The sequence below is a fragment of the Myotis nattereri genome, assembly GCF_964212035.1.
Source record: "Myotis nattereri genome assembly, chromosome: 8".
Lineage (NCBI taxonomy): Eukaryota > Metazoa > Chordata > Mammalia > Chiroptera > Vespertilionidae > Myotis > Myotis nattereri.
This window is the reverse complement of record NC_138083.1, coordinates 30,058,862-30,085,978: the sequence shown is the minus strand read 5'-3', so window position 1 is coordinate 30,085,978 and position 27,117 is coordinate 30,058,862. Positions and strand designations below refer to the sequence as shown.

The window sequence follows — 27,117 nt, the reverse complement described above, 5'->3', positions numbered from 1 at the left end:
ATTGGTATGGCTGTTAGGATAGATGTTAATTCCTTGTCACTGTAGCCTGTTTCTTGCTTATGCAGCCCAAGGGAGCACCTAAAAAAAAGGTTGCAGGTGCTGGCAGGTGGAAGTTATGAAATAGATGGGTTAAGGGTACACTGACAGTATCTACCACATTTATCATCTTTCCAGTCCCATTTCAAAGAGTATGTTAATACTCATCAAGACATACATTTGGATAGAGATACTTTACTGTTTCCCCAAATGTTTTCAATATTATCTTAAGACCTACTTTGGCCCTGGCCAGGTGGCTCAGTTGGTTGGAGTGTGGTCCCTACAACAAAAGGTGGCAGTTCCATTCTTGGTCAGGGCACATGCCCAGGCCATGGTTTGGATCCCCAGTCGGTGTGTGTGTGTGCAGCCAATTGATAGTATTTCTCTTTCTTTCTCTTTCCCTTTCTCTCTCTAAAATCAATTAAAAATAAAATTTAAAAATGCCTACTTTGTCTGTGGGGACAACTCCAACCCACAATTGGCTCTCAACACTTACCACCCTGTGGCATAGACCTTGTTCAGCCCTTCTCATACTTGCTCCTCCTTCACTCCCCCAATCCCTGTCCCCCACCCTCCACTCTCCCACCCTCCCTGCCAGGGATTGGCAATGCATGGAAGCCCAGGAAAGACTTGCTAAATGACAGAATTAAATTCAGGATGCAACTTGGCTTTTCACTTACACATTCTCATTTCCATCCAGAAAACTTCATCTTAGAGGCAGATGCCTCCTGATGAGAATGGGGCACTGGAGAGGCCTGCACAGATAAAACTCATGGATGATAGCCAACCCTCTTCTTAAAAAATTAGATTTCATATTTCCCCCTACCAACACACTTAGTGGAATTGCTCACATGGAGCAAAACAAATTGGCTTGAGTTACTTGCCACTCTAAAACAAACCTCTTGGGACATTTGTGTTTTAAACACATGTTCTTATCTCAGAATCTTCTCTCTGCCCCCCACCCCCACCCCCCGATGCCAAACCTTCCTACCCCTGAACTCTATCTCTTGGGTGCCAGACCCTGTGGTCAGGGCCGGTGCTCTTTTAGCCTTTGCTGGCTTGGCTGACTGTCTAGGTATCTCCTTCTCTCTTCCGTAACTGTGTAGGGAGGTGCATCAAAGTTGCTTTTCAGCTGGAGAAGGTGACTTTACAAACAAAAGACACCCCACTGGCCTAAGACCTGCTGTGAGTTAGGGGATCAAGAGTGACACAAGATGGTTCTCCCCTGCAAGAATTTCTGTCTTCTCTTCCTCCTGGATGACCCTGCATCCCAAGGCCGTACACACTCCTGGGAAACAATTGAGGGACTTGACTTTTTCCATCATCATTTTTTGGGGGTTCATAGGAGGTGAAAGCCCCTGAAAACTCTAAAAACAGTGCCTAGAACAACCCACTTCATATTCTCAAAAACACCAGCGATATGCTGGCGGTTTTATTTTTTGATAGCACGCAAAGGAACTGCCTGCATTTTTTCCCACCCAATTGAGTGACTTTTTGATGGATTTGACTGGTTGTTTTGGCATCGTGTAGGCACAAACATGAGCTGGGCTCCATAGAGGCGGCGAAATCAGACATGAATAATAATCATAATAAACCTTCATAGCATTTGAAAGTTTCCAAAGAGCTTTTTATGCATTTACCTTGTTCCATCCTAAGGCACCAAGTGACATAGGCGGGGCTGGGTTATGGCTCCCATTTTCCTCATGGAGGACATAGAGGCTCAGAGGTGGGTATCGCCTTGTCCCCAGCCCTGATCAGACCTGAATTCTTTGTCTGGGGCTGTTTCCATATTGGAGGGGAGGTGGTGGGGAGGAAAGAGAGAGAGAGAGAGAGAGAGAGAGAGAGAGAGAGAGAGAGAGAGAGAGAGCTGCCTGGTGGGGCCTATATGGCAAGAGGCTGGGCTAGAGACTTTAGAAGATTTGCTTGGATAGAACATTTCCTCTTCAGGATATCAGGTTCTGAAGAGGAAAGCAATTATCAGGCATGGGATGGCAGCCTGAGACCGAGATCCTGGTGAGAGCAGAGGTAGTCCCAGGACTTTGCAGGGGTCCAAAGACACCAGGCACACTAACAAGCCTGCCGGGCACTTCAACTGCTCATCTCTTAGGGCTGGCGCCAGGCACAGCTGTAAGGTGCACGCTTGGTCTTCAGGGTCCCTTCTGCCATGCCAACCTTTCTAACAGCTCCCATTGGCCTCTGGACACATTTTGCTCCTCCTTGGCCCCGCAGCTCACTTGCCTTGGCTTCAACTTGCTGGCCTCTCCCTCCCCTTGGCCCACTATTTCTAGTCTCCTTCTCCTCAGCGAAACTCCCTACCCGCCCCCCCTCCCCCCGCCCCCCGGGATCCAGCTCTCTTTGCTCCTGGATGTAACCAACTGCTTGCCAGAGAACACCTCCCTGGCCTCTCTCTCCTCAGGTGAAATGCATTAGTTTTTACTTGAGTCTTCTCGGGACGGTGCTCCCTTTTGCCTTGGCCCAGGCTGTCAACCTGAGATGTTTGCTCTCCATTGGTCTTCCCTTGGAGGACCCTTCAAGTCTTGGCTTTCTTGACTGTTCTGGTCCACCCTGATCCCAGGCTTCTGTGACCTACTGGGAAGCTGGGTTGACTGGGCGGTGGCCCCCTGCTTCTCCTTTCTGCTTCTCTGGAGCATTCTTCACCTTTTCTCCACTCATCACGTGCCCCCCTTCTCCCCCTCCCCCTGCCTCTGTCCTCACACACACACGGCGGATTTCCTGTGTCCTTCATTCTCTGCTCTTCGCATCACAAGCTTCTAGAGAACGGATATGCCCCTTCCCTCGGGGTTTTCAGATCTCAAGGGAGCGACATGGACTCTCCTGGTGACACGCCAGGCCTCAGAGGGGCAGGTTCGGGTGAGGTAGTGAGTTTATCTGAGAGCTCCTGGCTACCGGAGGGACTGTTTCTGAGGAGGTGACATGTCCTAACTAAACTGACTACTTGTGACATCTCTTGTTTCCAACTCTTGTCTCCCATAGCCAGGGAGCCTCTCCTCTGTTGGAGGGACTTCGCACGGTGATCTACATGGCACGCTGTCGCGTGGTGAGACGGGAGAGGGGAGCGAGTGTGGGCAGAGCAGAGCTTGCCGCTCCTGCCTCTGCAGCCTACACTGGCCTCTCGGTGCCTCCTCTGCTCGGGGGATGGAATTTCCTCCCGGCCTCTGCTTATGGCCCCCAAGATCCCCCGGGTACAGGCAGCCGGTGTGAGGTCAGCACAGGGTGCCCAGCCAGGAAGTGAGGGCAGATGGTACTGGCCACTGTGGCCTGACGCAGGGCACAGACTCTAGGGAACCCCTAGGGATGTGTCATTGTCCCCCTGTGGATCATGGGGGTGTGGGCTCTCCCCACACCACCCCAATTTTCTTTTGAAGAACCTTACAAAGGCAAGGTCCCTCTTCCCTGCCTGCTGTGCCAAATGTGAATCATATTTCACTTATGGCATTTTCTTTCAGTGAAAAACACATAGTTTGACCAATTAAAGCCTCTTTTAGGACAGAATTGGAGAGGCAACAGAAAAGGACGTCCTGTTCCTATGGTTTTCGTCTCTCTCCTTCTCTCTCTCTCTCTCTCTCTCTCTCTCTCTCTCTCTCTCTCTCTCTCCTGTTTTTCTTTTTATTTTTTTCCCCTTGGTCACAAGTTCAGATTTGGAGGGAAGCAGCGATGAGAATCAACTCTGTGCATTCTGGCCTCAGCTCCCTCTGTGCAGGCAGGGCCCCAGAAGCAAAGGCCAGGTCTGAGGGGCAGAAATGGACACAGAGAGGTCTGGGTGAGCCCCAGAGCTTGGGAGAGGAAGAGGCCAAAGGGGGTGCCTGGAGCCCATGGGCTGCACCTGCTGGGGAGGGGCAGGGGCTGTAAGGGAGCCCACATTGGGTGTGAGAGGAAGGGGCCTGCTCAGGGGAGCAGAGAAGACAGGATGGAGAGGGCAGTGTGGTCTAGGGCACCCCTCCCTGGCTGAGGCTGGTGGAGTGAGGGACTGTGAGCATAAGCCAAGGAGCATTGAAACAGCACTCTAGGCAGGGTCACCTGTGCTGTCCTGTGACACTGACTCCATGGGTCCTGGAGGTGGGGCTGGGGCAAAAGAGGAAACACAGGGAAGATGTGATGTGGTGAAGGTAGCTGAGGGGTAAGACCCTCTGGGGACTTGCAGGGTCACTGAGTAAGCAAGGTGGGTAGGGGTGTCCTTCAGAAGCAGGCGGGCCAAGCACCAGCAGCAAATGCATCTTTCCTGTCAAGGGGGCCCACTTGTACCCAAGGGCTGGGAAGACTGGGGGAAATTGAGTCACAGGAGAGTAGAAGGAAGGAATGAAAGTTAACTTGTTGGGTAATTTGTTGGGTAGATACCATATACCTGGCATAGTATCAGGTAATTCACATGAACCTCATTTGATCCCAGCAAGAACTCATTCATTTATTTGACCATTCAACAAACACTTACTGAGAGCCTTCGGTGTATTAGGCACTTTTCTAGACACTTTTCTAGGCACTTTTCTAGACAGGGATATAAGTCAAGTGAGACATGACCCCTTTCCATAGGAGCTCCCAGGCCCAAGGCAGAAACACTGACCCTCTGTCAGGCTGGATGTCATGGATGGCTTTCTGGAGGAGGTAACCTTGAGTTAAGTTTTCATGATGTAACTAAAAGGGACATTAAAGGATGGTCCTGGGAAATGGTGGCAGTGTTCCATGCACAGAAGGAATGTGAGTGCAGACACAGAGATCTGAAGCATTGACATTTTCGAGGAAATATCAATGATTCCATGTGGCTGAGGCCAAGGCTTTGAGTCAGGCTCCGAGAGGGGAGGGCCTTTGGAGGCCCAGAGGCTGCAATAGGTCTGAACACAACAACGAGACTTTATAGTACTTCCTTATTTATTTGGTGGATGGCATGACAAGATCACCGTTTTACATATTCCATTCTGACATCAGTGTCAGGGGGTCCAAGTTGGACTTAGGAAGTCCTGTTGAGGACGGTGGCTATGATTTGGGGGAGAGGTGACAAGGCCTGGGTTAGGACAGTGGCTTCAGAGGTGGAGAGAGGTGAATAGTTTTGGGACTAGTCGGGGAGTTGAGTGGATGGGGCATGATTGGATGTGGAGGGTGAGATGATGGCCACATCTTTTAGCTTGTGCAATTGGTGTGTGACCCCTGCTTTCAGACCCTGCTATTAATACAAGGAATTTAGCAAAGAAAGACATAGAAGTGGTCCCTATTCCCATAGGAATTCTAGTCTAGGAGGGAAGACAGCGAACGAAAAGTGATGAGAGTGGTGCACGCTACAGAGGGGCAAGGAAGGTCCCCCCTAATTGGGACTTCAGCATCTGGCTATGCTCTTGGATGGTTCTGACTAGTGCAGGGCCTCTAGGGAGACCAAGAAAACCAGATGGGAGAGGGGGAGGTTTGAGACAGGGGGTAGAAAACATGACTCAGAGCAATTCCTCCTTTCAGATGACAGGGCCACTGAGTGGACATCTCTGGCTGAAGGCTGGGGCACATTGCTGAGGCCTCAGGGGGAGGAGCAGGATTGCAGGTTTGGATACGCTGAATCTGGGTGCCTGTGGGACCCGATATGGTGATGTCCAGAGGATGGTCAGATAGATTGGTGTGGCACTCATTAGTTTAGGGCTCATGACTGGATATTCATGTTTGGGCCCATTAACATATATATGGCAGTTGAGGCCATGGGCTTGGGTCATTCAGTGAAAAGGACAAAAGGCAAAGAATGTACAGAAATCATTGGCTTTCCCTCTTCTCTTCCTCACTCCCTCTCTCTCTCTCTTTCTGATAAAACAGTACAAAACTAACTGACTTTTTGAGAAGATAAAATATGCACACGGTGGACTTTCAAACAGTACAAGAGGATGTATGGTGAATGGCGAGTCCTCCCTCACTCCTCATCCCTAGCTACCGAGGCCCTATCCTCAGAGGCATACCAGTTTCTTATGTATTCTGGAAATGTCTAAGCCTATAAAGAAAGTAATTTTATATAAATGTTAACACATTTATCTTTTTACATCTTTCTTTCAAAATATAAATATTTTGGTGACCATTCTTTTTAGTACTGAAAAAAAGAATCTCATTCTTTTATACAGTTTCATAGAATTCCATCATATGCATGTCCATAATTTAATTAACCGGTTCCTTACAAGTGGGTATTCAGTAAGTTTCCAGGATTTTGCAATATAAACAATACTACAAAAATATATTTGTATCTAGAAACATCATTTAGGAATTAATTTTGGCTATATGTAAGAGAAAGCTCAAACAATAGAGATGCAAACAATACAGAGATTTATTTCTTCTCATGTCCTGAGAAATCTGGGGTAAGCAAATGCTGGCATTAATTTAGTGGCTCAATGATATCATGGCAAAGTCTCCTTTTTCTTGTGGTTACAAGAAGGCTGCTCCATATCCTGCCACCACATCCACATTCCAGGCTGGAGGCAGGAGGCAGGAGGCAAGGCAACATTGGGGAGAAGGGTGTATCATCAGCTGAGTCTGTTATTCTTTTAAAAAAATATTTTTATTGATTTCAGAGAGGAAGGGAGAGGGAGAGAGAGATAGAAACATGAATGATGAGAATCATTGATTGGCTGCCTCCTGCACTCCCCCTACTTGGGATCAAACCTGCAACCTGAGTATGTGCCCTGGCCAGGTATGCAACCTTGATCTCCTGGTTCATAGATCAATGCTCAACCACTGAGCCACTGCAGCCAGGCTGAGTCTGTTATTCTTTTAAGGGGATTTTCTGTAAGTCTTCCAATTTTTTTCCCTTACATCCTGTTAGCCAAACCTGTGTCAAACAGCCATCCCTATCTCAAGGGAGGCTGAGAAATGTCTTTTAGTTTGGCTCATTGCTCAGGTTCTATTGTAAAGAAGGAGGGAATGAGCATTGGATATATATCTAGTAGTTTTATCTCTAGTACAAATTCTTATAAATGAAATTTCTAAATTAAATCCTCTTACCACATTTAACATTTTGATTGTGCAAACTGCCCACCAAAGGGGTTTTACCAGTTACACTTTCACAGTGCACAAGAGTGCCTACTTCCCTACCCCACTGCCCATAGACTCTTGCCAAACTCTTCATGTTTTGTTAATCTGATGGGTGAAAAATGATCTCAGTGTTTTAATTTGCATTCCTTTTATTGTGAGTGGAGTTGAACATCTTTTTATGTGCTTAAAAACACTAGCATATAAAGGGTGATAGAAAAAGAAAAAGCCACAAGGAGGAATGAGAAACAGCGATTTGGGATGGAGGAGAAATCCAGGGAAGTTGGGGTCAAAGAAGGGAAAGAGAAGGAGGAGGAGGAGGAGGAGGAGGAGGAGGAGGAGGAGGAGGAGGAGGAGATGGAGATGTAAGGGACAGTGTCAGATGCTACAAAGAGGTAAGATAAGGACAAAGGAATGCCCGCTGGGCTTGGTAACATGGAGGCCACTTGGGACTCCAGAAGTATAGGGTGAGCTGGAGTGGAAACCAGGTGAGCCTCCTGACCCGAGAAGTATGACATTTTCTGCTAATTAGATGAGTAAATGAATTCAGAGGGCTTAAATAATTTGCTCAAGGTCATTGAGCTTGTAAGGGGAAAGCTGGGGTTTGAATCTTGGTGTATTAGGCCTGTGGAATCTCTGAGAGTGAATTTCACAGAGGCCCTGGTAGGGGGAGAAAATGTGTTTAGAACCGCTGCCTTCGCCATGGGAGGGGCCTTTGACATTATGGATCTACTTGCCCCGTTTAACAAATGTGGAAACTGAGTGCCACTGAGGGGTAAGAGACTTGCTAGAAAGTGTGAGTTTTGCAAGAACAATCTACTCTGATTCAGGCCTTTTGTGAGATCACTCCTTTCTCCAGCAGGGGCGCTAGTTAGTAGCTTGGACTAAGTGGAACTTAAATGAATCAACACCTTAAATAAAGCCAGTAACTTCCCTGGGCCCTGGGAGGAGTCCCCAGCCTCCTGGAGGAGACACGAGTCCAACTTATGTCCTCAGAAAAGATCAGGCTATTCTTAAGTTTGGGTTCTATCAGTAGCCCCATGGGAGTGGTTTGAGAGCTTAAAGAAGACCCTGTGCTCTTCTGAGAATTACTGCTTGATCTTCTCTCATGGGAGAGCCTCTAAATTGCCCCACCTAGAGTCACTAACATATGGGTTATCATCTATCCTTGGCTCTCAATAAAACCAATCAGATGGCCATACGTCCAGTTGTTTGATGGTTTATTCACCTATTCATTTAAAATATTTATAATTAGGCTTAAAATAACTGGTTGTTATTCTAATAAAATATGGATTATCACCCAGATAATCCCTGTTGAGGAGTTTGTTTAGAATGGCAATGTGCCCAGCCTCTGAAGACAAATCATGCTTGGCTAAGCCAGTCATGGTAATATGTTCCATTTTTTTCCCCCTAGATACTCACTTTCCCAGAAACCCTTGCAACTGGATGGTGGAGGGGGGTCACGTGATATAGTTTTGGCCAATGATTATAAGAGATAGATGTGAGAAGAGCATACTCTGGCATTAAATCTTCTACCTTCTTCTTGCCTTTAATGTGGATATGGTGCCTGAAGCAGAGATAGCCTCCTGGTAGCAGAAAGTGATAATAAGAGATCAAACAGCTTGGGGATGGAAGAGCAGAAAGACGGGTTCTTGGTGACTTTATTACTAATCCTGGACTCCCAATTTTCAGGTTTCTGAGATACTAGATAATTAAAGATCTTTATTGTTTAAGCCACTGCTTCAGTTTTCTGAGTATTTGTAGCTTACAACATTCCTGTTATACTCTGAAGTTTTTAATTTATACAAAGGCTCACGTATTATTCAGGGAGTTGCATTCTTCTTAATATGTCTTGGAGACTTACTTTTATCATCACATACAGGCCTGCCTAATTCTTTTCTTGTTAGAGGCATGGAGTATTCCATTACAACAGACACACTATGATTTATTGCTCATTTCCTTATTGGTTGAAATTTATCTTGCTTCCAGTTTTTTGCTTCTACAAAGCAGCGCTGTAACCAATATCTTAAACATATGTATTGGCCACTTTGTCAGTTTATCTGATCTGAAGGTTAATTTGCTAACAGTGGAACTGCTGGATCAGATGCTATATAAGTTGTAAAATTTGGCGGTGCTGCCATATTGTCCTCCAGAAGGGCTCCACCAATACGCACAGCCACTACCAGTGCCCACGCATGCCTTTCCCCCCAAACTCTCATCAAATGGCTCCTGAGAAATGCTTGCATTCTTGACGTACAATCATTTTTAAAAAGATTCTATTTTAATTTGCATTTACTTACTTATGATTAACGTCAAGTATTTTTTCTTATGTATATTGGACATCTGCATTTCTTCTTTTGTAACCTCCTGTTTTTATACTTCCCTCCTTTTTCCTATGGGGTACTTAGGCCCTATCTGATTTGTACAACTTTCTTTCCATGAATTTGGAAAGTCAGCCCTCTGACAAATGTGTTTCAAATTTTACCCCTGTTTGCTGTTTATCTTTTTTTTTACATTTTTATTTTTTATTGTTGACACTATTACAGATGCCCCATTTACCCTTCCTTTGCCCACCTTCACCCAGCCCCCGCCTCACCTACCTTCTCTTTGGCCATCACTGGTACCTGTGTCTATACATTATGCGTATGTGTTCTTTGGCTAATCTCTTCACCTTCTTTCATCCAGTTGCCCCAATCACCCTCCCCTCTGACAGCTGTCAGTCTGTTCCATGTATCCATGTCTCTGGTTCTATTTTGTTTATCAGCTCATTTTGTTTACTAGATTCCACACATAAGTGACATCATATGGTATTTGTCTTTTTTCTGGTTTATTTCGCTTAGCATAATAATCTCCAGGTCCCTCCATGCTGTCTCACAGGGTAAGAGATACTTCTTTTTTTTTACAGCTGCATAGTATTTCATGGTGTAAACATACCATAGCTTTTTTTATTCACCCATCTGCGGATGGGCACTTGGTAGCTGTTTCCATATCTTGGCGATTATAAATAGCGCTGCTATGAACACAGGAGTGCATATGTTCTTCCTGATTGGTATTTTGAGATTCTTAGGATATATTCCTAAAAGTGGGATCACTGGGTCAAAGGCAGTTCCATTTTTAATTTTTTGAGGAAACTCCATATTGTTTTCCACAGAGACTGCACCACCAGCAATGCATTCCCACCAGCAGTGTACTGGGATTCCCTTTTCTACACATTCTCACCAGTACTTGTTGTTTGTTGATTTATTTATGGTAGCCATCTGGCAGGTGTGAAGTGATATCGCATTGTGGTTTTAATTTGCATCTCTCTGGTAATTAGTGACCTTGAGCAATTTTTCATATATCCATTGGCCATCTGTATGTCCTCTTTGGAGAAGTGTATATTCAGGCCCTTTGCATATTTTTAAATTGGATCGTTTGTCTTCGTGGTGTTGAATTGTATAATTTCTTTATATATTTTGGAAATTAATCCCCTATCAAATGTATCATTGCCAAATATGTTCTCCCAAACAGTGGGTTCCCTTTTCATTTTGTTGATGGTTTCTTTTGCTGTGCAGGTATTTGTCATCCCTCAAACCATTTTAATTTTCTGATTGTTGTATGTATCAATCATTTCTTTTATGGCTTCTGGGTTTTTATCTTGCTTAGAAAGGACTTTGCACTCCAGGATTATAAATACATTTATCAAGTTTTTCCTTCTAATACTTCGGTTTCTTTTTACACTTAGAAATTTGCTTCAACTGGATTTTATTTCAGTCTAAGGATTAAGATAAGGACTTGCTTTATGTTTTTCCAAACAGGCCCTTGTGCTGCTGGTTCTGAGGAGCCAGACTTGCATTTGAGGATCTGGGTAAGTCATGGTTATCTTCCTGTTCCCTTCAGATCTAGACAGTCTTGGGAGGTTTGAAGGCACCAGGATAGACAATGCTGTAACCCAGGGGGATGATGCCCTGTGAGAATGTCCAGGTCTGAGGGTAGGTGGGGTGGGGAAGGAAACTGAGGAGTGGAGAATCTGTTTGGCAGCCTCTACTAAAGCCATACATACTTATATCTTACGACAAAGCAACTTCACTCCTGGGTATATACATACTGGAAATGAGCACATATATTCACTGAAAGACAGGTTGATAGCAGTAATGTTTATACTAGTACCAAACTGGAAATAATTAAAGTGTTGATTGATAAGAGAATGGATAAATAAATTGTGGTAGAGTAATACAGGGGAATATAATTCAGCAATTAAAAAAAAAAGAACAAATCTCATTGTGGCATTATTCATGGTAGCCAAGAAATGGAAACAACCAAAGTGTCCTTTTATTTTTTTTAAACAGCCGTCTTTATTCTTTATTATTTCAGAGAGGAAGAGAGAGGGAGAGAGAGATAAAAACATCAGTGATGAGAGAGAATCATTGATCGGCTGCCTCCTGCATGCTCTCTACTGGGGATTGAGCCCGCAAACTGGGCATGTGCCCTTGGCCAGAATCGAACCCAGGATCCTTCAGTCTGCAAGCCAGTGCTCTATCCATTGAGTCAAACTGGCTAGGGCCCAAAGTGTCCTTTGATAGATTATTGAATAAAGAAGATGTGGCACATATATACAATGCAATACTACTCAGCCATAAGAAAAGAGGAAATACTGCCATTTGCGACAACGCGGATAGATCTAGAGAATATCATGCTAAGTGAAAATAACTCAGATGGAAAAAGTCAAGAACCATATGTGGGATATAAAACTGAAAGCAGCAAATGAACAAACAAGACAAAGAAACAAACAAAAAGCAAACATAGACACAACAGTATGGCAATTACCAGAGACAAAGAGGTGGTTAGGGGGGCAGTAAAAGGTAAAGGGGGTTAACGAAAAGAGATCTGACTTTGGGTGGTGAACACACAATACAATATGCAGATGATGTATTATAGAGCTGTGCACTTGAAACCTACGTAATTTTATTAACTAATGTTACCCCAAATAAATTTAATAAAAAGCCAAACAAAACAAAACAAAGAACAAATCTGTATTATATGTGTTATGGGCTGAATCGTCTCCCCCTCCCCAAATTCATATGTTGTTGAAGTCCTAACCCCAAGTACTTAATGTGACTGTACTTGGAGATAGAATCTTTAAAGTGGCAATTAAGTTTAAATGTGGTCATGTGGGTGGCCCTAATCCAATATGACTGGTGTTCTTATAAGAAGAGAAGATTAGGGGACAGACACACACACAGAGGGAAGACCATGTGAAGATACAGGGAGAAGATAGCCATCAACAATCTAAGGAGAGAGGCCTCAGAAGAAACCAACCCTGCTGCTCCCTTGATCTCTCTAGACTTCCAGCCTCTGGAATTGTGAGAAAACAAATTTCTGTCATTTAAGCTACCCAGCCTGCGGAATTTTGCTATGGCAGCCCTAGCAAACTAATACAACATGTGACTACCTGAATGAATCTCACAGATATTATGTTGAGCGAATGAAACAAGATGTCAAGCATACACACTGTATAATTCCATTTATATGGAATTTAAGAACAGGCAAAACTAATTGGTTAGCTTCTGGGGCTGAGTATTGACTGGGAAGGGCATGAGGGAGCCTTCTGGTGTACTGGACATGCTTTATATCTTGATCTGGGTGGTAGTTATATGGTTATATACCTTCGTAAAAATCCATCAAGCTGCATACATAAGATTATTACGATTTGTCCACTTTATTATATATAGGCTATATTTACTAAAAGAAAAAAAGACAAATTCTTGAGAAGAGACATGAGCATTTTGGGGTTGGCCTCACCTCTGTGTGGCCGGTTCCACCAGCGATGGGAATGCAGGCCGAGTGAGCACTGTTCAAGTCAGCGCCTTCTGAATCTTGAGACAAAAATAACCCTGTCTCAAGTATGTTCTTTCCTTTTTTTCCAAATGGGAAAGGCACAGGCTTTTTTCACATCCCCAGCCAGAGGGAATCTTTCTCAAACTTTCCATAGAGATTCTCCTTTGGGCAGACACCAAACATGGACATTTTCCACCAGGGAAAAACTGCTGGGGAGCTCCAGGCTTCTGAAAAGAGCCAGTTGGGAAGGAAATGATGGCAGAGCTCCCCTCCCCCAACGGGCCTCACCGCAGTCCTCTGGGAGCCACGCTAGACCGGCTGTGGGTTGTCACCACAAGGTCGCTGATCAAAGGGACCATGATCCAGCTTCTGCTGCTTCCTGAGGACAGGGGTGGGAGAGTGGACTGGGTCAGATAGCGGCCAGGCTCCAGCCCTTCTGAGCACCTGGCCTTGTGGGAGGGGAAGTGTTGATTCTCCACCCACCCCCTCCGCCCCACAACCGAAGGAAGTCACAGATATTAAAAAATAGAGTGTAATGCAATATGTAAAATATGAACAGTGGATGGAATGTCCCAATTCTGTCTGGCTCTGTCCATCTGTCATATGTGGAGAAGATGGAGGCTGGTTTCCTGGCCGCACCTCCTCTCTCCCCTCCTGGGACTCCTCACTCCCACCGTCATCCCCTCCTTGCCCAGCCTATTAGGTTGCCTCCTCACCACCCACCACCGGAAGTGCTCTGAGGTGGGGATAAATCTTTAGGAATCACCTGTGTAGGGCAGGCACTGGGATGACTGTGCCAGGAAGGAGTTATTTTTCAGATGATAACACCAAGTTTAGGGGTGTCATGATCTCTAGCCTGAGATCATGCGCCTAAGAGGCGCCAGAGACAGGATTAGAATCCAGGCTAGTGGGACACGGTGCTTGGGCTCTGTCCACAGGGCTCAGCTGCCTCAGGTCTCCTTTGAAGGACGTTTCTGGGCTGTTATATGCTATCCTGCCTCTCAAGATAAGTAACATTCGAATGAAATATTTAAAAAATGATGAATAAAATATAAAATTTAAAAATAAAGACAGGATCAGTATTACTGATTTTTTCCCTTTGCTTCAGGCTCTCATATGGCACAGTTATGCGGGCTTATCCCTGGGGTCCTCAACCCCTGCCCTGTCCCCAATATACGATGGTGCTTCTAAAGTCCAGTTTTGGACCTGTTGCTCTCCTTGGCCCACTCCCTTGTCTTTGAAACTCAAATGGATAATATTGCTCTCAATTTTCATCTCAGTGTGGGTGACTCCGAATTCTACATGCCCAGCCCAGGGAAAACGACTTCCTTTGGGTTCCTGTCTTATATTTCCACTGACGTGTTGGAAATCTGCCCCTGAACACCGCTGACCTCGTAAGGTCAACTCGTCCTCAACTGGACTCCCCCTCCCCCATCTTGTCCTCAGGTCTCCTTTGACTGTCCTGTCAGTGTCAGCAGCCGCCTGTGGTCACCTAGCTTTCCCCTCATCTCCATTATCTATATCCAGTCTGCCATCAAGCCTGGATGGTGTTTATTCTCGAATACCTCCTATAGCCGCCCTTTCTTTTCTAATAACCAGACAGATCATACATTGAATTGACAACTTGCTGGGGGGGGTGGGCGGGGGAAGGTACAGAAGGGACGACATAAGCATTGTCATTTGTCTGAGGAATGCAGAGGCAAAGATTGAAAATCAGTTCAGTGCTTGAGAAGCTCACAGTCTATTGGGAAGACAGAGCCACAGATAAATCCACAGGGGCATGTCATTCTGGGGCACTGAGGAAGGAGCAACCAGTTGTGCCTGAAAAGATAGGCAGGGCCCAGCTGGCAAGGCTCAGTGGTTGAGCATCGACCTATGAACCAGGTCAGGTCATGGTTCGATTCCTGGTCAGGGCATATGCCCGGGTTGCGAACTTGATCCCCAGTGTGGGGCATGCAGGAGGCAGCTGATCAATGATTCTCTCTCATCATTCATGTTTCTATCTCTCTCTTCTTCTCCCTTCTTCTCTGAAGTCAATAATATATATATATATATATATATATATATATATATATATGATTAAAATAAAAAGATAGGCCGGAGAAGTTGCCCACAGGAGGGGAGGGGATACTGAACTGAACTTCCATGTTGGTTCGAATGGGGGAGATGACTGATGTCATTGGTAATGATGTTACTCATTAGGAGATGACTGATGTCATTGGTAATGATGTTACTCATTAGGATGGGGAAGAAGATGAGGAAACTCACCAAGGTGATAATGATACACAGGGAGAGTCCATCTGGCTGGAGGTGGTTGGGCTGAGGAAGGTGCTCCAGCTTGGTACTTCTGGTGGTAATAGATTGGATAGTAATATCAGCCATTTCAAATTCGTCCAGGGAGGCAGCCTCATGTCCTGACTTCAGGTGTCCTCTCACATTCATAGCTTATGATCCAAGGTATAGCTTATCTGTGCCTTTTTTCTTCTTGAATGAAGAAGCATTCAGAACCCAGACATTCCTTTGGCTTGCTAGCAAAACATGGATGTAATGATTTTTTTTTTATTTTTTTTTTGGCTATTCACTTAGAAGGACTAGCCTGCTCTGGGATCATAAAGAAATATTCTTGCAATTGGTCTTGACTTGACTTTAATCTGAATAAAAAGTCTCAAAGAATGGAGGAAAGGGAATTTTCACACTAATTACTAGTTAATCAGTTGGCACAGATGTCCGACATCTGGTCCCCATTCTGCCTCCCTTACTGCAAAGTCCACTGATTCAATATCCACAGCTTGATGGGCCTGGGTCCCAGGGGAGCATCTGCTCTGTGTCCGGAGAGCTTGTGGAAGACTAAAAAGGGAGCTGTACTTCCTACACTCTTCCAGTTCTAGAACCACCAGCTCTGGTGACTGATAACTCCTGAGGGGCTTCCTCACCCCAAACTATCTCTCCTATTGGTCTGTCGCATGCTTGAACTCTCGCAATTAACACGTCATTTCCTTGGCTTTGGTCTTGCATTTCCAGGCAAGATTGGAGAGAGGAAGATGTAAAGACATTGTGACTCCCAAGCATTTCAGTGTAACAGAGTTTACAGCTCATGACGCCCTGGGCCTCTGTGTTTTAATGGTGGGGAGGAGGGAAGACCTGTCAGAGTCTGGGCCAGCTCTCAGGGAGCAGGTTTGGGTGAGGATGTGTAGCAAAAACATCGGCAGCTTTGGGACCTCTGAGGACTGAAGGTGATAAGAAGTGGGAAAAACCCCCACCGGTGGGCCAAAACCTTGGGTTGAGCAAGGGTTAGAAGTGGACAAAAGAGGTCCCAGTTTGCTTGAAGGCATCAGTTGGGGGACCCTGCAGAAGGAACGATCAGAGATCCTGTGGACATACTGGAGACCCTGCCTCTCACCTGTGCCCTACTGCCACTCTCTACAGCTAACCTTTGAAAGGTGGGACCTAATCCCATGATGTGATTCCTGGCAGACATGGCCTCCCAGGAGCAGCAGCATGGCAGGTGAGCAAGGCCTCTCATCCCCGATTGCTGTAGGGACTCCAACCAGTCCTGGGTTTGCCCAGGCTCCTCTGGTTCCCCACCTCCCACCCCGGCTCTTCTTCCTCCAGGATGCTGTCCGCGTGGAGATATCAGGATGCTTTGGAGATTAATGTTTCAAAAAAACTCAGAGGGAACTCAGACATTGCTTTGGTTTTAACAAGTTTTAGAAAAGCTTTTCCAAGACCTACTTTTCTGCCAACATAGAGGCAGTGTTGGTTTTTCTTCATAATCAGCCGTGTTCGCTAACTGTATCTTTATATGAAACAACTTGTCCTTATCTCCTTTTCAGTGGCAAGAAGCCAGGCCTTGGGGACTTCAGAGAACTGAAAATCCAGGGCTGGAAGTTCCCGGGAGCACACCACCTGGCTGAGCCAGCTGTCCTGTTGCAGAGGGTGGCATCCACCTTGGAACCTCGTACTCATATGCAATCAGGTTCTAATTTTAGAAAGTTCTGAGAACTCGTTGGGTAACTCTGAGTTATCTTTTTAAAACATGACATAGACATTTGGGAACCAGAACTTAAGCCTTATGACTCTAAAACTGAGTGTCCTAAGTCACCAGGCATGCCTCTCATTGGTCTGCCCACAGACCCATTTCATGCCTTTCTCCCTGATCTGCTCTGGGTTGTGGAGAGCTACATTTCCCAGACTCCTTTGTGCACAAACCCACTCTACGTACAGGGAGTAACTTGGAAATTGTAGCCTGGGGACTGCTCTGAACTAATGACTGCCAGGTGTGAGGGCATCAATGGGATGTGGCCCTCTGAAGTATTAATCCAAAGTTACTCTTCTGACACTTTGAGCAGACACTTTAGAAGTTTCCTTAAATGGGTGCTTTCTTCTCAGCCTGTGGGCAGCTGTGTCAGTTCCAGGAGCTCTGGGCTCTTGTAGGAGGACATCAAGCCCAGGACCGAGATATCGGTTCCTTCTTCTTCCACAGCAGCATTCACTGTCAAAATGAAGCAGTTGCTCTGCTTTCAGAACCTCATGTGCCTCCTGGGATCCAGCGGCTCCAGGGTGAGTGCAGGGTTTAAAGATGTGCATTTTTCATTCTGGTGCTCAATTTTAGAATTAGCTTTCTATTCCAGAGTTCGACTACGCTGGTCTCCAGTGTGGTGACTTTTGAAGGGATTTTTAAGAATCTTAAAAAACAAACCAAAAACAGAACGTGATTTCACCTTACTTTAGAGCCCAACCTGTGAATTAAATGTGACTCCATGATGGGTGTACACCTGTGCGTGTGTGGCAGATTTACCAAATACTTGCTTATCAGAGAAAACGTGGTTTGTTTGTAACCACTTTGCTGTTTTCTTATATAAACTCCCTTCACTCAGTAACGGTGGAAGAGACCCGATCCCCCGCCCCATATCATAATGCAATATTTTAACCAGTCCCCTTTAACTAATGCCTGGGATCTTCTGGATAAAATTGCTTCTCCTTTCAGCTCTCCCACCTCTTTTTCTGTGTATGGACAAGGGGCTGATGTGCCTTTGTAATGCTGGGGAAGATGAGTATTCTGCGTCTGTCCATTGCGCTCTGGCTCTTCTGTTTCTGTCTTGTTCTCATTGTCACTTACCCTACTTTTACTTGGTCTGAGGTATGTTATAGGGAAGCCCAGTGGCTGGACTCCGCATAAATATGGGGAAGCCCCCCTTCCCCACCCTTGCCAATGCTCACCTGTGCAGGCTGGACCTCCTTTCCCCCTCTGCCCCTCTCCCCCTCCCCCAGGGAGGCATGAAGGAGCTTATGTGCCCCTTCCCCAATTTTGCTTAGCCTTCAAGACCTCCACAAGTGTCCCAATGTACTTCACCTCCTAGGTTCTTATACAGGAGGCAATAAAGTCTCTCATTTAGCTCTTACTCCTGCCTGGAGAAAATATCTTCTCTTTTTCCAACAGCAAGCTTTCTTACCCCACTCTCTTCCAGGAGTGCCCTCCTTTCCTGCTGGTTTGAGTCCCAGCCCTGGGTAAGGAGTCAATGGCCTAATGGCTGAGGGTGGGGGCTTGAGAATCAGCCAGCAACCCTGAGTCTGAATCCCAGCCCTATCACTTGCCAGCCATGTGGCCTTGGGCAAGTCATTTTGCCTCTTCAGGTTTCAGTTTCCTCATCTGTAAGATGGAATAATAGTATCAGACTCTCATTACCATGAGGATTAAATGACACTGAGTGTTCAGCATATGTTTGCTGAATGAATGAGTGGATGAATGTGCAAAACAAATGCACTAGCTGGTGGACTGGATCTTGGAACTTTATTTGTGAGCATTGTCATGTTAAGATAAACACTGACTAGACTGTGTGGTTTCTCCTCTCTACTACCCTCAAGTAAAACTCAATGATTGCCTATAATTGCGTTTCTCTTTACTGTGGGTTGGTTTTATCTTCTTAGCAGATGATTATTTTTCCAAGGATATGGACTGGTTCTCCTTCCTCCCTTCCTCAGCTTGGCAGATGCTCAGTAAATGGTCACTAATCATTGTGTCCTATTTGGTCAAAATGATTCCTGAATGCTGGCTTGCAAAGAACAGAGGTCAGGCTTGAGATGAGCCCTTGGAAGTTGGATTGTGGGGGCAGCTTCTGCCCTCCCCAGCCATCTGGAAAGCTCACTCTTGTGTCCTTGATTTGGAACTAGCTTGTTGTGTCTGAGACATTAATCTACATTTGGGGTAAATACAGGACAGCTCAGCCCAGCTGGTGTGGCTCAGTAGTTGAGCATTGACCTATGAACCAGGAGGTCATGGTTCGATTCCTGTTCAGGGCACATGCCCAGGTTGCGGGCTTGATACCCAGTAGGGGCATGCAGGAGGCAGCTGATCAATGATTCTCTCTCATCATTGATGTTTCTATCTCTTTCTCCCTCTCTCTTCCTCTTTGAAATCAATAAAAATCTTAAAAAAAGAAAAAGACAGGACAACCCAGGGACTGCCTCTCAGAATCAAACACATAAGGCCAAGAGAAAAATACTCAGGGAAAGAAAGTAGGTGAAAAGTTTATATCTGGTTGGAATAATGTGCAAATGATCGACAGTTGTGGATAAGACTGTGATTCTGATTATGGGTGGGATAGTATATTCTCTGTTTCCTGAGTACTCAATGACCCCTTACTCATACATCAGTCAAGTCTCTACCAATCACACACAAAAGTGCTTTTAGGAGAATTTTCAACAAATTCAGTTCCATCCCTGGGGAAAGAACTCAGATCTCATGCTATGGTGGACCACAGAGCTGTCTTTTTAAGTATAAGAAGAGCCTGTGTGATAATACTTGGCCCTTTCACACCCATGGGCCCTTCTAGGTGGACTGTATCACCCTTGCTGATACGGGAGGTGACCACTGGTGGTGGCCCACAATAGGCCCAGCAGTAGACAGTGCACAAGCTGACCATGAGGAAGCCTGTGCATGCAGTTCTTCTTAATAGAGTGAGGTGAATAATTAGGGCAATCAGACAATCTCTTTATGGAATGTTATCAGAAAGTTATGGAAAGAACCAGCCAATATATATAAAGGGAAATAAGAAGACAAAAAGAAGTAGAGACCAAACTGGGGGGGGGGGGGGTGGCAGGGAGTCGCATTAATGGTGGAGAACAAAAGTGATGGCCAAGGACCAGAGCACCAAACAACTCATCCCTGGAGTTGCCTCAGTGCCTCCCAGTCCCCTTGGATGGAGTTACTTGGATGGGTCTCTGTTCGTTCCTTTGTCATGATTAGAGGACTGCTGTGCAGACAGAGTTTATCAAAATGGGCGCTCTAGCCAAGTCCAGCGGTAAGGCCAGGCTGAAGCCAGTGCTTCTCAGGCTTTAATGTGCATCTTGTTAACATGCACATCCCCATTCAGTAAATTTGGGTGGGGCCTAGATCCAACTTTCTAAAAGCTCCCACTTGAGGCTGATGCTGGTAACTAGAGGATCACATTTTGAGGAACAAGGGCTTAAGCAAAATACACACATGCACACACACACACACACACGCATACACACACACCATCCATTACCAATTTAAAAATTTTGCACAGAAGTTGAGATTCCATGAATAACCAACAGTTGGTTGGCTAAACTTGTTGCTTTTTACTTAGCTTTACTCTAGAGCTGGGAAAAAAATGACTTACCATTTATTCTTGGCATGAAAATCCAGGATGTGTTAAAATTAATAGTAAAAATGCTTTAACTCAGCAAAGATTTCTTTTTTACTTTAGGGCAAGAAAATACAGGTTTTTTTAAAAAACAAAACAAAACAAACTGTAAGAGTTTATTTAGCCTCCTGAAATTATACCTTTAAATGTCTCCCTTGGGTGGACTCAGAACAGTAGGGAAGAAATGGATTATTCATTAAATGATTCTGGAATAATAGTTTAGCAACTTGAACAAAAAAATCAATTTAGAGTCTCATCTTACTGTACACCAAAATAAATTTTAATGGATTAAAGAATCAAATATAATATTAAAAATACTATAAAAGCATGAAATAATCTCCAGATTGGGAATACTTAATAAGGTTAAAAGAGTTGGAAGAAATCATAAAAGTTACGAATTTTATTGTATAACATTTAAAGTTTCTGTCTGTAGTCCATCCTGTTCCCATCTCACCATAATTAAACAAACATCAAAATCGTTGCAGAAAAGTGTAAACATCACCAAAATCAAGAGACAGGCCAACTTTATTAACTCTACATTTGTGGAAACTCATAGACCTGTACCAGCAACAGAGCAAATCTTACTCTATGTACATTAAAAAATAAATTGCAAAAGAGATATGAAAGAACAAAAATAGCTGCTGAAAACACACAAACATTAAAATACCAACTAATCAACTGGGAGAAAAATCTTACAATGCACACCATAAATTAAAGGTTGATGTTCTCACTATATAAAAAGCATTTTAAATTTGTAAGCATAATATTGATATGTCAGTAGACATGTGGGTGAGCAGACAAGTCATAAAATAGAACATTTAAATGGCAAGATAATAAAATGAAAATTAACTTGTCATTGATATTTTAATGTTCCAATCTATCAAAATAAAGGAAAAATGGGAATACCTGATGTTGGAAAGAGTATACCAGTAGTGTAGTCTAGTCTGAATAATGTCCTCTCAAGATATCCATGTCCTGGGCTGGAAGAGATTAACCAAAGAATTTATATGCATATATGCATTGCCCATGGACATAGACAATAGGGTGGTGAAGGCCTGGGGCGGGGTGCAACCTGGAGTAGGGGCAAGAGGAAATAAATGGGGGACATCTGTAATACTCTCAACAATCAAGATTTTTTTTAAAAAAAATCCATGCCCCAATCCCTGGAACCTTCAAATATTACCTTATATGGCAAAAGAGATGTTTCAGATGTGATTAAATTAAGAATTTTAAGATTATTCTGGATTATCTAGGTGAGCCTTAAATGTAATCACATGTCCTTATAAGAAGAAGGCAGAGAGATTTGCCTGCAGAAGAGTAGTAGGAGATGTGAAGAGACTGGAGTGATTCGAGGAAGGGGTCACAAGTCAAAGAATATAAGTGGCCCTCAAAAGCTAGAAGAGGCAATAGATGAATTTTCCCCTAGAGCTTCCAGAAAGAACTACGGACTTTATCCCATTAAAACTGATTTTGATCTTCTGGCTTCCAGAACCATAAGAGAATAAATCTGTGCCCCCAGATGTATGGTAATTTGTCACAGCAGCAACAGGAAACTAATGCATGCAGTTAAACAGCCTTTCTCATAAATTGCAAACAGGAGTTTCAACGTGCAACCTATTTTGCAAAATTTTCACAATATGTAGGAAAAGCTATAAAATTTTATATCTAGTGATTTAGTGATTCTATATCCGGAAATCTATTTCAAAGAGACAGGTTGGCAATGTAAAAGGCTCTTGCATGAAATGTTTATCAGCATCAGTTCATCAACAAATTGGAAACAAATTACATGTTCAATGGAAGGGGAAAGATTGAATGAACTATAGACTGAGGATAGATTATTATTAAGCTATAAAGTACTATAAATATTTTGTAAGAAGATGGGAAATGCTATATTGTATAAATATTACATTAAGAGTAAAAGCTAACACATAAAATTATATATACCTCATGACCTCAACTATGTAAAAATTCATAGAGATAAGACTAGAACGATATAGACAAAAATATTTCTTGATTGTGGGTGATTACTTTTATTCATTCAACTATGTGTCTTTTTAAATTTTCTATAATGAGTGGGTATTAGTTTTGCATTCAAAATCATTATTAAGATCAGCAAGTGGCCCTTTTGGAAATGGAGGGCAAGGGGCCTGGACCTTGAGGCTGGTGTCATGGCCAAACCTTGAAGGAAGTAGGAAATCTGAAGAGGTTGATTCTTCAGGCTTTGACCAAAGAAGCCCACTTCCCCCTTTGCTGCTGGCTGCCGTTTTGCCATCTTGAGAAGCTGGCCTGAGAACAAGGTCCTCATAGAGGAGAAGAGAACTGAGGGAATCTCCAAGGGATGGAGCCAGAGCTTGCCTTACCTCTGTACTTCCAGTTATGTGAGCGAATACATTTCCTTTTTGTTTAGGACTCACGGTGTTAGGGTTCTAATGTAGAGTGCAACAGAGTCTAATCATTTTTAATGGAAAACTTCAAAATATTTAGAATGTCTAGAATTAATTACTGGGAACTTACCCTGGGCCAGACACTGTGCTGAGCACTAAAGTTATGCAAGTGGTTCAATACCAAGCACAGATTTTAATCTGGAGAAGAAGCTAGCTTTCATTAGATTGACAGGATGGGACAGACAGTTATCTTTTTGTTCAATATGTGGCAAGTAGGAACCTGCTGTCTTGGGTTAGGGTGTGCTTCGATCAGAATGAAGTACTTTGTGTTGCAATAACAAACCCAACAACAAAGGCTCATTTGTTGCTATCCTACATGTCTAACACAGGTGGAGTGGGGTGGGGCTCTGCTCATTGTGGCTCTTAGGGATCTAGGTTGATGGAGCAGTCACAATATGAAATGTTGCTGGTCTTTTTGTTGGAAGGAAAGACAGATCTTCGGAGTGTGTCACATAGGTAATTAAATGCTCCCACCCAGAAGTGACATGGAAAGCCAGCTTCATGGGCATGCAGCCTGTGCAGTTGTATAAAGCCCTAAGCTCGGAAGGGCTCTGTGCTTGGTTTAGTGCTCTGCTGTTGCCATTTTGAAATAACTAATATTTAAACAAGGAGCTCCCACATTGTCATTTTGCACTGGGCCCTGTAAATTATTTAGGCAGCCCACACTATATCTCATTGGCCAGAGCTGATCACATGGCCCACCCCTACCACAAGGGGGCAGAGAAGTGCAATTCTATTCTGTTCCAGAAAGAGAGAACCAGAGCATTTATTGTGAACAGCGTAGAAGATGACCACAGAGTGTCTGACACTAGTTTTGCTTTGCGAGACTAAGGGAAATCTTCCTCTTGACGTGCAGAGCTCTGCGTGATAAAACAACTGATTCGCACCGGGGTCCCAGGAGCTTTTGTGAGCAAAAAGGACGAAGATTTCAACTTCTATTCCTGGAGATTCAGTTAGGGAAATCTGTTGGTGTGGACCAAACCCAGAGGCTGGGAAGAGCAAAGAAGTACCAGAAGTAGAATTAACTAGGCCGAGGACGGTGCTCAGCATGAAGACCACAGGGTATTTGAGGGAGAACTTGTTGTGGCCCAATGTATGTGAGGCTAGGAGTCCCCTATCACAGTGGTCAGCTCTGGGGTATGATGAGTGAACCTAGGCTGTAAACCAAGAGAGCTGCAGCCTCAGATCCCAAATGGGGCCATCACTGCATCTGGGCCGGGGAAGTCAGCTGTGGACAAGGATGCACAGGCCCAGTTTTGTACACAGACAAAAACCAAGAAATTATAGCCCCAGAAGTTGGTGGGACTTTAATTCTCTCTCTGGCTGGCATTTGGAAACGAGAGTGAGCCCTCTTCAAACTGAGTCACACTCCAAGGTTCTTAAAATATTTGCAAAGAGGAGCCTGTTTGGGGGAGAGAGAGATGTTGGACTTCTAATAGGACTTGAATGAGTGACTAAGGCAATGTGAAAGGAGGAACCCTATATCATATCTTGAATTGGAGAAAGCAGCTCAGGTGGTTACTGTGCAGCTTAGCCAGAAGATCTCCCAGTCCTTGGGGCAGCCTAGCTGAGTGCCAGTGTGACCACAGACAAGTTTGCTGAACTTGGCTGTAGAGAAGCTGCCATGGGGGTGAGAAGTACAGGTTCCTGGGGTCGGGACCGAGACAGAGGGGGAGGCGGGGAGAAGCTGTGTCCCAGAAGACTTGCTAGGATTCATGGCATACCCATGGCTATGTGAAAGGCCTGTGGGACCACTTCTGCTCTTCACTTGTTCACGGGAAGGTCAGGGTTCTGTTGGCTTTTATAGGGAGTCTCCTGGGAGACAGAGGCATGGCGAAGAGAAAAGGATCTGATGCAGTAAGCTTGACAAAATGAACATTTTCCCTGCACTGGATGCTGTTGGGCATTGACTTTTGACCTGTGGCCTCTCACCCCAATCCAGCTACATGAGCCACTGAGAGCAGCTGTGCTTGGAGAACCTCCACCCTTTCACCGGAAATATCCTGCATGGCCTCAGTTCCTCACAGTTCTGCACACTCCCCATTTCTCTTCTCTTTCTCTCTCCCCGGAATGTCCTAGTCGTGTCTTTTGGATTTCTGGATTCCCTTTACAGAGCTTCTGACAACAGTCTGACTGTGTCTATAGTCTTTTTCCTACTTAAAATCTTTCACTGGTGTTCACAGACCTTCTTAGATCTTCTGCATGGCTTAAAAGACCCTGCTTGACCTACCGCTCCCCATCTTTGCAGCAGATCTCCCCAACCCCATCACCTCCTGCCTTGGCCCTGCATAGCACACAGCTATGTTTCTCAAATTACGCCTCATCCATCTGTGCCCTTGTTCCTGCTGCTCCTTCCCCTAACATTACCTTTCTCCCTAATTAACCTTTCAAGAGTGACCCAAACTACTTTTTCTCTCTGAGCTTCTTGTCATCCTCAGGACAACTGCCTATACCCCTGCTTTGGGCTCTTTCTTGTCCATCTTCCCCTCCATCATTCATTATTGACTCTTAACTGGTAAGAGCACCAGCGTATTGCACTTTTAAGCTCTACAGATAGACTATAAGCTCATTGGGGACAGGGGTGTGTCCAGGACCTTTTTGAATCTCTGGTGCCCTGCACAGTGCACAGTGCCTGGCACAAAACGCCTGGGATGGACACTGTACTGGATTCATCATCCATGCCAACTTTCTTCTCGTGCCCTTTTAGGAGGGTCTGGAAAAGCAAAATCCGCATTTCCCGGACCCCTAAGACTTGGGATCTGAATGGGATTGAGACAGAGGCCAATGTTCTGCTGCTTCCACTGGTTCTGTTGGCCACTAAGATGATGGGTTTTCCCAGCAGTGCATTCCAGTGGCTGCTCACTGATTTCATGGGTGTTGAGAGGCAGAGCTCCGAGCTCCATGTTTTGTTGGTGGAGGTCCAAAGAGTGTGGCCTTACTCTAGAACAAGCGGTTGCACAGGAGACCTGTGATCCCTGGCACCAGTGAGGTGACGTGTCCTTCTGCATGTGGCAAAGGACTCACCTCCTCTGCTGAGCTCTTTCTGCGCTGATTTGGGTATCATGACCCTTTCAACTTTCCCCCAAATTTTCTCAGTACCTAGTTGCTCGTTTAATACAGTTCAAGTAGTTTCCATTCTCTGTGACTGATCTCTAGCTGATAGGTATGTTTGCTGAATACTAAAAAGCCAACTGGTTTTCATCTGATGGGCTCATTTCGCCACGAGGGTAGTGGAGACCAGAAAGAGAATCACATTTCACTGGTAGAGCCAGGACTGGAACCCAGACCTCTCACTTGTTAATCTAGTGCTCTTTCTCTTGCACCAAAGTGAATTCTGCCTTCACTGGACCCGCCCTTCCCTGCCTCATTCTCTAGAATGTATCTCTCCCTTCAACAGGTGGGATTGGACCATTGTTTTAAATATTTATATATTACCTCTGTAATATTTATACTTAAATATAAATAAGTAACATTTCCTGCTTTCTCTTCCCTTCTTCATCTCACTTCCACACCTGCCTATTGTATTCACCAGAGTCACTTTATTTTAATAAACTGCTTGCTCTAGAAATTTTATCTTAGGGTTTGCTTTGGGGAAATCCAAATAATATAGATTCTTCCCTGCCAGTAGGATGGTGAGTCCAAGGAAAGGCTACAGGCCCTGAGAGGGTAGTGTAGAGAGCAGATTGGCAAGGGACTTATAGATAGAGGGTCCTTGTCAGAGTTCACTGAATTTGTCCCTGGGGATGGGCCACATGTGGACTCCAGGTTCCTTGCAGGTGTTGTCCCTCCATGCTGCTGCCAACTGAGGTCCTTGCGTTAGACCCCAAGGCAGGCTCCAAAAGTAGATTAGTTTAGTAAAGTCTCTAATGTCAAATATGATCATGAAAGAGGATGAATATCTGGCCCCTTTGTCAAACAACAAGTCCTTCAGAAAATGGAATAATTAGCCCAGCCGGTGTGGCTCAGTGGTTGAGCGCCGACCTATGAACCATGAGGTCCTGGTGCGATTCTTGGTTGGGCCATATGCCAGGGTAGCAGGCTCATTCTCCAGTGGTGGGTGTGCAGGAGGGAGCCAATCAATAATTCTCTCTCATCATTGATGTTTCTGTCTCTCTCTTCCTCTCCCTTCCTCTCTGAAATCAGTAAAA

At 44.7% G+C, this 27,117-nt stretch overlaps 1 protein-coding gene across 1 annotated transcript in view; it reads left to right on the top strand.

Annotated features, from left to right (window-relative positions):
- The window catches only part of LOC308523130 (uncharacterized protein), a 65,422-nt gene that overhangs the window by 12,397 nt on the left and 25,908 nt on the right, over positions 1–27,117 (top strand). Inside the window, exon 3 of the mRNA XM_081096812.1 lies at positions 10,839–10,888. Within this exon, the coding sequence (XP_080952938.1) occupies positions 10,839–10,888 (50 nt within the window). The remainder of the gene's footprint in view (positions 1–10,838; positions 10,889–27,117) is intronic.